The following is a 13,201-nucleotide window of genomic DNA, read 5'->3' on the forward strand; positions in this document are numbered from 1 at the left end:
AAGACAAAAAGGCATTTCTATCTCAATGCACTGTTCCAATTTTCTGCTCCACATGCAAGCTTTTTTGATGAACATTGTTCTTAAAAATTACTTCTCTCTCAATTCACCACTGAAAGCTCAGAAATGTAATTCGAGTAGTTGCTGCGATGGCAAAAGATGTGCAACATGGAATTTGTGCAGTCATTAACTTACTGAAGGCATGCCTCTGTGTGATGACTTTATTTGAAACAATGCTATCTCATGGGTCACCTGTTTTGTGCTTTAAATAGGCCTATCCATTAATTGTGCATACACATGGTTATACAATACATAAAAAGACACAAGGAAATCATGCAGTAATCTAAAATGAAAGTGATAAAATTTAAACTGTACATCTCTGAAATCTAGTACTTTTAGAAAAAGATAGCAGAGGATTGTTCAGGCTGAGACAGTTCTTTTGCATTTGCTATTCAAACACGTGTAAAGAGTTCACATGCAGCCAGAGAAACAATGAAGATTAATACACACAAGGACATAAACTAAAAAGAATAAAGCACTTACTGTTAAGCATTGCATATTCTCAGGGTGATCAGTCTCAGGTGCAGCACCATGGTTTGACAGCACAGCCTCTGAAATATAAACAAAGGAATCCAGGGCTGAAACTGTATCTTTAGAGCACATTTTGCCCTCTTCAAATGTAAAGAAAGCTTTTGGGAAAATGAAATCCTCAAACAATTAAAAGGGTCCTTCAAAGTATCTGGAGATTGAAGACAGCACAAAATTATTCCCTCAACTGCTGTGAGCAACATCCATGGGGCTGTTGCTCAAACTTTATGGGTAAAAATTAAGAAAAAAAACTCCAAACACACCAGGCCAGCTGCATGAAAGGAAATTTTGTAAAGATGTGAGAATCCACTAAGTTGCCAAAGGCAGAAATGGAAATGAGAACAAGTGGGAGGGAGGAAGAAGCGAGGGAGGGATAAAGAAGAGAAAAGAAACTCCTCTCTCACTCTATTATCCGTCTGTCACAGGGCTCCCGTGAAGTTGCTGTGGTTACAGAGACTCACGCCTAAGTGTCTTTCTAACATTGCTCATAAAGACACCATTCAGTGCCAGGCCACAATGCAGATCTACCTCTGTAACTTTCAAATTTTTTTTTTATTTTTTTTTATTTTAAAGTTCTTCTTCCATCTGTGGGCATCTTCAGCTTTGAGGGCCGCCCTTCCCTGTCTCTCATACTTCTCAGGGAGCATCCATCTTTTATCCTTCTGCAACGACCACAATCTCTTTGTTTAAATTTAAAACTCTTGTCTCAATCTTTCCTTGAGCTGTAAAATGCTTTAAGTGATATTAACTCAGTTAAAATCATTCCTGATATTGTTCTTCAGTCAAATGTGTAAATCTTTGCTGTCAATATGTCTGTTAAGCAACTGATACATTAATTGTATTTTTCTTTAAAAAATAAATAAATAAAATAGCCTTCTCATAAAATATATTTTAACCAAACAGCTGCTTTAGTTTTTGGAAAACCTTATCGTAATAAAAATTAACAGAGGGACCTACTTATTGTGGCGCTCGTTTAACATTTATAAAGTGATGATGGTGCCCACTAAGTGCACTCACTGCAACAAATGAATTTGTTTGGGTTTTTTTTAAACACACAGCTTTTGAAGCATCGTCAAGCTGATGCTTTTCTTGCTTCCTGTGTCACTTAGCTGCATTGCAGTGATAAATCAAGCTTGTTTGTTAACAAAATAAACTGGAGATTTGGATTTAGCTGTTTGATTTGTATTTATTCCCTCTTTATGCACCTCCTATACCCTGCTGTTAATCTTCTATGATAAAGAAATCTAATGTTTTCTACTACTGCAAATTTGAAAGTAGTTGTATTGAGTTTTTGTATGTCCTTCAGTCACATTACTTCTAGAAGCTTTCCACTTCCTGAAAACTAGTCTATGTTCTAACAATAAGTTATATGTAAGGTTAGGCTTGGAAATTATATCTGCTGTCTAATGGGAGGAATATTGCTTGCGTCTTGTTCAATTGTCCACAAAACACTTAAGGACATTTGAAATACTCCAATTTGTACCATCAAAATGGAATGTTTTTAGGTTTTTATGTTCACACTACACTTAGTTAATGTATATGTTGCACCCTTAAAAAAAACTTTAAAAAAAAACAAATAGATTTTTGTGCAACTTTATTAAACTAAATCCAAGGTTCAGCATACAGCACATATATATTTTTTTTTCTTTTTTTTAACATATACACAGATCATGAACTTTCTTTTTCTCATCATGCATCGCGTCCTCTTAAAGGGGTATTATTATGTATGAAAAACAAATAAAAACTAAAAAGAAAGTAGTTTCAGCACATATTTTTTAATAAACCAAATAAATTTTAATAACTCAATAATAAATCAAATAAACGCTTGCCCAATGAGATAATTATGCCTATCAATTTCAACTTTATCACGTTCTACACTATTCTATTTCTAGGGCTCTCCATATACGAACTAGATTCCTGTTGGAAATAGTAGAATATTCTAAGTTAATATGTATCTGATAAATTTTTATAGAAATTTAAAATTACAATAATGTAAAATACATTAAATCTGTATTCTAGTTATAAGTGAAAGCAAAGAGTAACATTTTGTAAGTGTAATAAGCTAAATCATACTTTACTACTTTAAAATTTAACACAACTATAACCTTTTTAGAATTTAAATACTTTTTGAAATCTAGTGGAATAAAGTTTAAAAAAAAAGGGGATTACAGTATCTAAGATTAGTGAAATTGAGCCATGTAAAATATTTCCAACACAGTCAGGTTAAAACATTTTCATTGTATTCAATCTATAGCATCATTCTGATTTTCTTGTATTATTTGTTAATTATAACAAGGATCAAGGTTTCATGAACTGAAATAAAACGCTACTATCCCATTAAAGGAATACAGCACTATTTACTATGCTAGACAGCCTCACAGTGCCAACAGACAGCAACGCCTGAACTGACAGTTCACACAAGAAAAAGACAAGAGAAACAGTCTTTGACCTCCTCTTTAGACATTCCTGACAGCCCATTGTTAACGTGGTCTATAAAGCCAATGAAAGAGAGATTAAGTCACACGTTAATCTCAAACCTCCTGGGGATGCACCGAAAGAGAAAGGCTAACCTGGTTGGCTAAGATCCCAGATGAGAGGCCTTTTGTCTGACAAAGAAACAAGCAGTGGGGTGAAGATGTGGAGCAGCTTGTATTGAAGACTGAGCAGAACTGACATTGGGAAGGGGGAAGGAGAGACGAATAAATCCAGACAAAAACAGTGGAGAGTGGGAAACATATACACAAGACAAGTTCAAGAAAGATAAATGAAGCAGAGAAGAGCAGATGTTTTAAAAAGACAGTACACACATGCAAATGAGGAAGCTGGAATGTAGATTTCAGAAAATCAAAAGGTTTTCACACTCTATTGATGTTAAGCCAGACACTTAGATCTGCCAGAACACAAATAAAGCCCTTGACTTTGCTGGGGTCTCTTGTTGTAGTGTCCAATCATTTGACTCCAATTCCCTCTTCTCACCTTCTGTTGACACCAAGGAAATAAATAAACCTTTGATAAAAAAGACAACATTTAACAGAATGATTTACGATTCTCTTGTGTTTGAACTACGGTGTGCACTGAAAAACTTTCACCTGAATTGAATATAGCTATAAAGATTGTCCTTAAAGGACTATTACACTGTTATAGGTAATTATGAACTAATAGTGATAGAAATATAACAGATTAAACACATATCAGAAATATAACGGAGTAGTAATGTAAGCTTTCAAATAGATATTTTTAAGCAGCAAATCTCTAGAGGAATTTAAATTATTTTCTTTATACTTTAATAATCTATTTTAAAGCCAGCTGCTGTACTTGACTATGGCAGCATGTGTACTTTCATGCCATGGCAATGCTTGAAAAATCTAAAAACAGCAGAATTGTTATTGTGACTACAATATTTAATTCTAAAAATATAAAACAGTCAGGACAAAAATATTTTAAATGAATTGAGGGTGCACCTTTTCCAACTTTTCTAGTTAGATTTCTTTAAAAACTACAAAGAAAGATATATTCTGCAATACTAGATGAATATCTGTAGTTGGCCATTTGTTTTAAAGCCAAGGCACAAGCAACACGACCTCACACTGAGATTAGGGAACTATTAGATCCTTAAAAGTGCTATTTATCCAGCTAAAATAAAGTGTTACATCATTATGAGTTGATAATGTTAGAGGACATGTCAAGGTTTGATGGAGGTCTTCCGAAGACAGAAATACAGAAAGGAGGAGGCAGAGATGAGTTTGCAGATTTAATGGAAAGTTCCAGAGGCAAAAATTAATCAAAATACAGAAAAGCAAAAACCAGGAGATGCCAGGGAGATAGTGAGATGAGCCGAGTGTGTCGAGTGGTGGAGGGGGCGTTTCCGCGAAGCACATATAGAGGCTTGCTTCATTTAGGTCTCACCAACCCGCCATACCACATCACCGCTTCGGGAAGTGGTTCAGCACGCCCTGAACCTCGGCAGACATTTAAACAGCCTAACATCTCTGTCAAGATGTGGGAGTTTTCAGGAGAGTTGCGGTCAGATACTGTACATAGTTTGTTTATATTCTAAGAATAAATTGGTTAAAAAAATTTAAAAAAAATCTAGTTGGTTAAAATGACTTTGGTTAGACTAAACAATATAATGATCAAAATCTGAGCAAACCACTACAGTTGGAACATTAGTGTTAAGTAGTATTGCTTTCTGATCCAAAGTCACCATTGCCAATGGTGTCAGCTGTATTACATTGACATCTGAGACCCACAACCTTAGGTTTGGACTTCTGAAAGTTGCAATAATACTTAACAAGTATTTTGGCTGATGTGACAAACTTGTTTTGTTTTGCCCTTGTATAAATATGGATAGGGGAAAAACACTGCCAAATGAGATTAGTTGATTTATACCAAAGTTTGGTTAAACACAAAACTCCAACCCATTAAAACCAAAAACTGTGGAAGAACCATTATTTTTGGATAAAATTACTAATGCCTTTCATTTTTCTCATCATTGCCCGATTTGCACAAACATTTTTTACTGCCTGCTTATTTCAATAAAATGGCAGATAAACAGAACAGATTGTTCTCTTTTTACACACAAAATAAATTACAAAAGATTGCATTATACACACCGATCATTAACAGTTTCAAAGGAACTTAAATGGGGGGAAAGAAAACAAGAAAAAAAGTTTACAAAACAATCACTGATTATATTACTAACTCTACCAGAAGGTGGTGACATGTTCACATGAAGCTTCATGAACTGTTGGGATCGTTGAAGCAAATTTGAACAAACGGTTGCATCACTACAGGGAGAAACACACACAGGGAGCCAAGTAACAACAAAGCAACAAAAAAAAAAACAGCCATGGACTGCAGAGGTGGTGTATATATGGGGAACAGAACAAAGAATGGACTAATGAGCTGATATGGAGCAGGTGTGGCTAGAATTAAATAGAAGGGAGCCAAATTGAAAGGAAACTGGCACAAGGGGGCAGCAGAGAGGAGCACAAAAACACAGCACTGCCAGAAAACAACTACAAAGACAGAAACGTACAAAGAAACTAAAAACAAGCCTAAACAGAGGGAAGAAACCTGAAATGGGTTTTTGTTATTTGAAATTTTAAGCCTCTTTTTAAGTGGAACATATATTTTCTTTCAGGGTATTCCAGTGGGTGAAGTTGGTGAAAAGCACTTTATATAAGAAAAATTTGAGTTTTAGAGGAACCCTGAATTTAACTCCATTATAAATACTTTTACAGGTAAAAAAAACTAAACAAGCTATCAATTTAAATCACAAATTAATAACTAGAACACAATACTTATTTGAAATTTATGATAACATAAAAAATAATTTGAATATTTATTTATCTTCAAATATATCTTGCTACTTTAGAAATAGAAAAAATCACAACAAACCTAAGACAATCAGCTTGTCTATCCGGGTCAAAAAAAAAAAAAAAACACTTACTAATATCATCTAAACCACAATGTTGAAATATGTTTTTGAAATGTTTTTTTTTTTTTGCTTTATTTACATATAACCACTAAGCTATAAAATATATAACAGGAACAGAAAGTTTGAATGTATAGTACTTCAATAATTGATTAGACTGCAACATATATTTCAGTCTAAGCAATTCATCACTATGTGGAAACTGTTTACAGTATTAATTCAATAACAATACATTCTTTATTGTCCAAACGTTTTTACAGGAATGTTCACCCCAAAGAAAGAAATTTGCAAATCCTGGGATACACTGGCATAAATTATTAAAATGTTTCCTCTGAGTTTACCAAGTGTTGCAGGGTATAATCAATTGCTAGAATAATGTGTTTTAACGATACTGCATAGTAATCTCAATAAGAGCATCTGTTTGTTTCTTTTTGAACAAATGTGGTCAAGGTTGTAGCATCTTCTGCACAGAGTTTTTAGTGGCTTTGCAGAAGTTAAAAAGTAAAGGTATTGGTCAAAAATGTTGCTAAAAAATGTTTTTCTTATCTCCTATATTAAGGTACATACAAAGAGCAAGAAAAGGGATTCCTTTGCGTAAGTAAAAACGCATAAGCAAAAATCCCAAAAATACCACTGCAGTGTACATACACACAGGTACTGCAAGGGAAAATACTGGGAAGTTCAATTGTTAACTTATTACCATGCGTAAATGACTAAACTTAAAATGTCTAAAAACAATCTTTAGTCAATTTAGTAAATTTCATACATGGGATCCATATCTTGCAGCATAAAACAGTAAAGCACCCCAAATGTCAAACAGAATAGTGTTTCAAAGCACTCCAATATAATACAGGTATTCTTATTTCTTTTCTCAATAACTTCACAGACGCTTTGCATTTTCAAATAGGACTTATTTGATGTCCCTCTGTGCCTGTATTATCCTCAAAGACTGGCTTATCTGGGAAAGTTTTATTTAATATTAGTCTCTATTGGGCCTCTCTTTCAATAGTGATGTCCTCTTTGAACTTCATACTTTACAAAGATCTCCTGCGGAGTCTGTTCCCTTCTGCCAACTCAACACTTAAACCTTTTATTGTTCACTCATTTTATGAAGTGAACCATATCTAAATCAATCTCTCTCTATCTTTGTCACCTTTTTTCAATTTTTAAGGAAATTTGAAAACTTTTTTTTTTGTTTCTTTTTTTGTTTTTCCACTCCAAATTATTTGTTAGACTTTTGGACAACATTAATTTTATTTTGAGGTTTTTTTGAAGATTCACAACACTGTGTAAACACAATGCTGCAAGTTTGTAGCATTTCTTAAATTAAGAAAATGTTTTAGATAACAACTATGCAGAATTTTTTTCAGAAGTTTGCTGGACCAGCCTAGACTGTGTTACAGTTAAATGCAGGTTATCTTTTAATCTAAAGGATTTGGAGGGTACATCGGGCTTCAGGAACTCAGTGGTTTCCTTTTAGTGCCTATTACTGTAGGTTAACAACAACAATCCCAAATTACACCAAGTAAATTCCCCAAAAAGAAAAGTATAAGTTTATCTGCTTAACTTCTATAGGTACTGGGAATTCTACTCACATGTATAGCACATAAAGCATTTAGTTTCCTGCTTTTGCTGTGGATCATATCAGCTGATTGCTCAATCAATCTCTTATATGATAAAATATTCCTGTTGAGTGAAAAAAGCATGACCCACCCATACAAATTATAAATTAGTTATTTGTATTAAAACAACATACAGAATAATTACATCTGGCCTAATATTTGCTAGCTTGGTCATTAAGTTTCATACCAATAGGAGAATGGCCAAGAACATCTGCTAGTGTGCTTGTTTGATAATTAGTTTCAAAGAATACTCCCGTTGATTGGTGTGAATTATGGCTTGGTGTTATTGTGATGTGAGTCTGCTGGACATAGGTCCTATAAGCTACCATCAATTAGTATCCATGGAATTTGAATATATCTGACATTTTGTTGCATTGGTAAGCCATCTTCTTAGCAGCCTTGGTGATCTTACTGACAGCCTGCTGAGAGGCGACCGCTGATTCTGCAAAGAGAAGACTATCCCATGTGTGTGTTTGTAGAGAAGGAGCGGATCTGGTTATCAAAGCAGAACTTCTATATTAGTTTTCCCAGTTGCAGAACACTCCATTCCCTATCTAAAAAAGGCAGGTATAAAATTGCCAATTGTATTTATTTAGAGCTATCTGTGGTTATACTTTTATAGTTGACCAGCGTATGTATGAAATTGTTATTGAAACATTTGTAAATAAGCAAATGGTAAGAACAGTTTGTGTCATCTGCATTTAAAACTGACAAGTTTTAAATAGCTTGACTATTTAATAAAAATATCACACAGCAAAGTAGGCACTACTTTCTACTCAAAAGTCTTGCTCTTGTTTGCAAGAGAAAATAGACACACCCCATCAAGCTATGAAAGCTCCAAATTTTTAAACTCATTTAAAAGTTTTAGAAAGATTCCGACTTATTAAAACCTCTTATGTACTGTAGCAACACAACTGAAATTATATTAGGGAATTAATTAGGGAAACAATATAGCCACATTAACCAAATGTAATATAAGAAAATATTAATTAACCAGAAGTGTGGAGGTCGGAATACAATTGTTTAAACCCAGAGAAATTTGTATTAAAGGAGGAGACGTAAATCAAGACTGTCATGCAGCATGAAGAAGTAATTCAGGAGACTCTAGAGTTGCTTTACAGCTGTTTAAGGTGTGGGAAACCTGCACAGAAACTTCCCTTTGCCCCTGTACATTCCTATTAACCTGCCGACAGCCTGGCAGAATCTCTGCTCTTGCAGTTCCATTCTTTTTTGTTTTGTTTTATTTGCATAGATTTGTGTATGTAAGCATATTTTAAAATTCTGAGACAATTTAGTGGTCTCCAAGTGATAGCAATGACTTGTTAGAGATGCTTTAGATGATTTAGTATTACAACATTTTCATCCGATCCAAAGTAAAAAGATAAATAGACATTTATGTAAATTCCTCAACTTTCATTTTTCTTTTCAGAGCTTCCCAATTAAACCATCTAAAGGGCCTAAGGGTGAGAGCTATTTCTGCAACCATGTCTTCAGTTAGAGTTTTGCCAATTAACGTTTGCAAGGAGAGGCTGTAGTTTCTATAAAGCTTTTTCAAAGGTTTTCATTTGGCAGCTGGATAAAGAGCTTCTTCCTATATTTGATTCTAAATGGAAAGCGTTAAATTAAAGGATGACTTTGGCATTTTCATTCTTAACTGACAGTGTTGCGAAGTGATGTTAGAACAGCTTTCGTTTTTTTATAACTAGTCTATAGGCAAATGGTCTTTAAACAGAATATACTATGTCTGTATGCTTAAGAAAAAACTTCATAGGAAGAAAGTAAAGTAGTTTTTAAATGGTCCAGAAAGGAAGTCTCTTCTACACTAGATCAAACTTGTTATCGAAGGTTTGGAGTTTCTTAGTGTGTTAACAAGTAAAATATTTAATCTAAACCATGCCTAAAAATGTCACTGTTTTTGGCTTCCTATGCACATAATGAGAGTCAGCCGCAGGTCCACTTTCTTGTAGCAAGAATGTTTGTTATTTGTAAGTAAGAGGGATAAAAGAAAAAAAGGGCATGATGTCTTCAGGATATGGCCATTAAGTAATTATATATCATAAAAAATATTTGCTTCAAAAATGTTTTGTGGCCATCAAAAAGCTTCAGTGTGATTTTTTTGGGGGGGTCAAATTATTGTGTAAAAGCAATAAGCACAATTTGGCATATGTGAGAGATTTGGAGAGGTTTTGAGATGCTGGTGACACCAGAAGTTCACAGTCCCATACCTCAAGAACTGTTACACTGAGAGGTCTGAAATTCTTTTGAAGTTGTGGCTGACATGATGTAGAAAAAATTAAATATAATGACACATCTATGCTTTTAAGTATGTCTTTTTTACTTCTATTCAAAAAAGACGTACTATTTTAGAAAAAAAATAATACAACTATAAGTCATGTTTTAACTGACACGGTTTATGCTGTGTTTACGTCACACTATTTTCTAGAAGGTTTTAGCTTTCAAATGATGTATAACACATTTAATACGGCCTTACAGTTCCTTAGCCATTTGCTTTTCCATTTGGGTATGCAAAAAGGTAAATATTACTTAAATAGAGTAACATTTATTAGTATTTGTTTAAGGATAAGGATAAAGTACATAGATATTCCCCATTTCCACTAATTTAATTTTTGGCTCTTTTGACTTTTCGTGCATGCTGTAGCCTAGTTCCATTTTATCCTTGCATCACACTTACAGGATGTGCTTCAGTGGGGCAGTGGTTAGCATGCACGACCCATGTACGGAGGCCTTAGCCCTCGATGTGGCCGACTGGTTTGAATCCGACCTGTCGTCCTTTACCGCAGGTCTGTCCCTCTCTCATGCCCCCTTTCCTGTCAGCCTAATGTCCATAAAAATGAGCCACTAGTGCCGTAAACACTAAAAAAACAACAACACGTACAGCCTGCAGAAGAAGAGGCAGCCTTCTTCGTCATTGGCGGTATATGGCAACAGCAATGAATCTGTTAAATGGTGGCAGTCAGTGATATACACTGTTTAATTTGATGTGTAATAGTATAAACTTAAATGCTTTGCAGGGTAACTGCCTTATTGTTTAGCCTTCTGGTACTAATTTAAATTATTCAAACTTTTTTTTTCATTGCCCTTAAAAATTGTTAGTTGATTTTCAAAGAAACAACATTTTCAGAATAAGGTTTTTTCATTATGTTTAAAATACAAGCCAAGAAATTCCAAATAATTATGTTGTGTGCCGATTGGTTAATTTCAAGAGTCAGTTGTTTTCATACCTATTATTGTTGAATTTTGTTCCATGTTTATGAATATTACCTCGAAACTTCTTCTTCTTCTAACATTCTAGAGTGTAAAATAAGTAGTAAAAGCGGGTATGAGTATCGGGTCAATATCGGTATCGTCTTCGTGGCAGAGATGCCTTCAGGGGGCAATAGTTTTCATAAACCTTTGAAAAGGGGCTTTCAAAACATCAGCAAATTACTGGAAGCTTGTAGCCACTTCTTTTGGTGGCCACAAAGCTTCATGAGAGATATGAGTTGTCTTGAAGGCAATCTTTAAAAAAAATTGTAAATGTATGAACATTTCTGAATAACAACAAAAAAAATTATTAAACAAAATACTGAAAAAAGTTTAGCAGTTTCTATCTTAGTCAGTTAAAAACATGCTGCTGTCATTTAGCACATCTGTTTTAATATTTATATTATTAAAACACTTAACAGTATTTTATTGTTTATTTTGTAACTCGTCACTATTATGTTATTCTTAAACATTTTTCTAAGGTCCATATTTGTGTGACAGTTTTTTTTCAATTGTCTTTTTGCTGCTGTAAACACCAGAATTTCCCCATTGTGGGATGAAAAAGGGATTATTTATTCTATTCTATTCTATTCTAAGATGTATGAATTGTACATGTTTTGAAAAGCTAAAATCAACTGATATCAAGATTTTATCTATTACAAGTGGTATTCTATATATTATATATTTTTTGTATTCTTCAATATATGACTCGTCGATGGTATTATTTTTCTAGAAAGTTAGATGAAGGTAAAGAACTGTAAATGTTTGTTTTTTCTTTATTCAGACATTCACAAGACAAAGTACATATTATTATTAGTTATGAGGAACAAAGCTAACGTAAAAACAGTAGATTTTTGGATCTTCTCATACCTATATTTTAGCTCTTTCTTTATAAAACCATGAATTATTGTTGATTGCTCTTTAAGTGCTTCTACTAGTTGATTAGGGCTTTGGAAAAAAGGGATAAATGGTGAATAATTTGCCTCTGCAGATTAGTCAATAAAACTAAAGCTCTAATCTACTGTAGGATTGGTGTACAGAAACGTACAAACTAGATGGCACACGCAAAGCAGATCTAATGTTCAGGCATAGTCAGAATTGAATCTGTGACATGAACAAAATGGCAGGTTCAGTCATTTTAGCATGTTTACCTTCATGCATATGTTAAGTATACGCTGATCATCAGCACATGCAAAATGCTGGAAGAAAGATATGCTTGTGTAATTAGTTACCAACTAACTTGCAATTTATCAACCCTAAGTCAGATTTCAGGAAAAATATGTATGTCTGTATTTAGCAAGCTTACAAACTTACAAAAATATTTGCAGTCACTCTTGTGAGAAGGAGGCATAGATGCAATAACAGACAAGAAATAGAGAAAATGTTGAGTCTTCCTTTTTGGACTCTCTTATTTGGTCAGAAATCGCTAAAGAGACACATACCTTCTATTTAGCAATCCAATTTTCTTGTGTGTGAAAACATTGTTAGCTCACCATCTCAGTAAGTTGGTTCCTCCAGTTAGTTTTTTGGTGTGCTGTCCAGTTACGGCAGATTTATTTTAGAGGCACAGTAGGGGTCCCAAGGCTTGCCGCTGTCAATGTGCAGTTTTAATGAAAATCTTCAGATCAATTGGAAAAGTATCTGGCAAAAGGTCTTTTAAAAACTAAACCAATATTTAACTTATTAAACCTCATCCCTGTTGAATATGAAGTTTATCTTTTTCCACTGAGTAGTGGATTTTACTCTGTGTTCATCAGTGGTAAATTGCATAAATAGATAATAATACATTTTATTATTAAACAAATTGCTTAACTTTTGGCCACTATTCAAACTGCTGTCATGCGGAAAACTCTGGTCTACATTAGGGCTGGGCGATATAGAAAAAAAGCTTATCGATAAAAAAAAAATGCATATTGATCGATATCGATAATTATTGAAAAGATTTGAAACCATATTTTATGTGCAGCTCTGCCTGGACTTTTTATAATATTGCTAAATGATTTAATTTTAATAAAAAACACAAACACAGACTTCGAATTAAATCTTTATTTAACTAACTTTTTTAACCATAACAGAATTGTTATAAAGAAAAATAACTTAAGAGACCTGAGTTATGTTATTAAATACTGACAAAGAATAAACTAAAGTGACCAGAAAAGTGACCAAAATAAATATAACAAATAAATAAATGTCCCCCCACTGCCCCCGTTTCCTGCTTTAACCTGAGTTATTACTTTGAAGTTTCTGGCCCCTCAGCATTTTTCTCTCAACTGTTAGAACTATGTGGGAAACT

The 13,201-nt window shown here is 33.8% G+C and overlaps 1 protein-coding gene across 3 annotated transcripts in view; it reads right to left on the minus strand.

Moving 5' to 3' along the window:
* rgs3a (regulator of G protein signaling 3a) overlaps window positions 1–13,201 on the minus strand; it is a 154,069-nt gene that overhangs the window by 126,103 nt on the left and 14,765 nt on the right. For 2 of the 3 annotated variants that reach the window (XM_038302063.1, XM_038302070.1), the window contains one exon: window positions 541–608. In XM_038302063.1, coding sequence (XP_038157991.1) covers window positions 541–608 — 68 coding nt within the window. Of the gene's footprint in view, window positions 1–540; window positions 609–848; window positions 897–13,201 lie in introns of those variants that run through there. The other variant, XM_038302079.1, reaches the window with a different exon arrangement.

This window comes from Cyprinodon tularosa, unplaced genomic scaffold, assembly GCF_016077235.1.
Source record: "Cyprinodon tularosa strain WSP-4 unplaced genomic scaffold, ASM1607723v1 ctg113, whole genome shotgun sequence".
NCBI classification, from domain to species: Eukaryota; Metazoa; Chordata; class Actinopteri; order Cyprinodontiformes; family Cyprinodontidae; genus Cyprinodon; species Cyprinodon tularosa.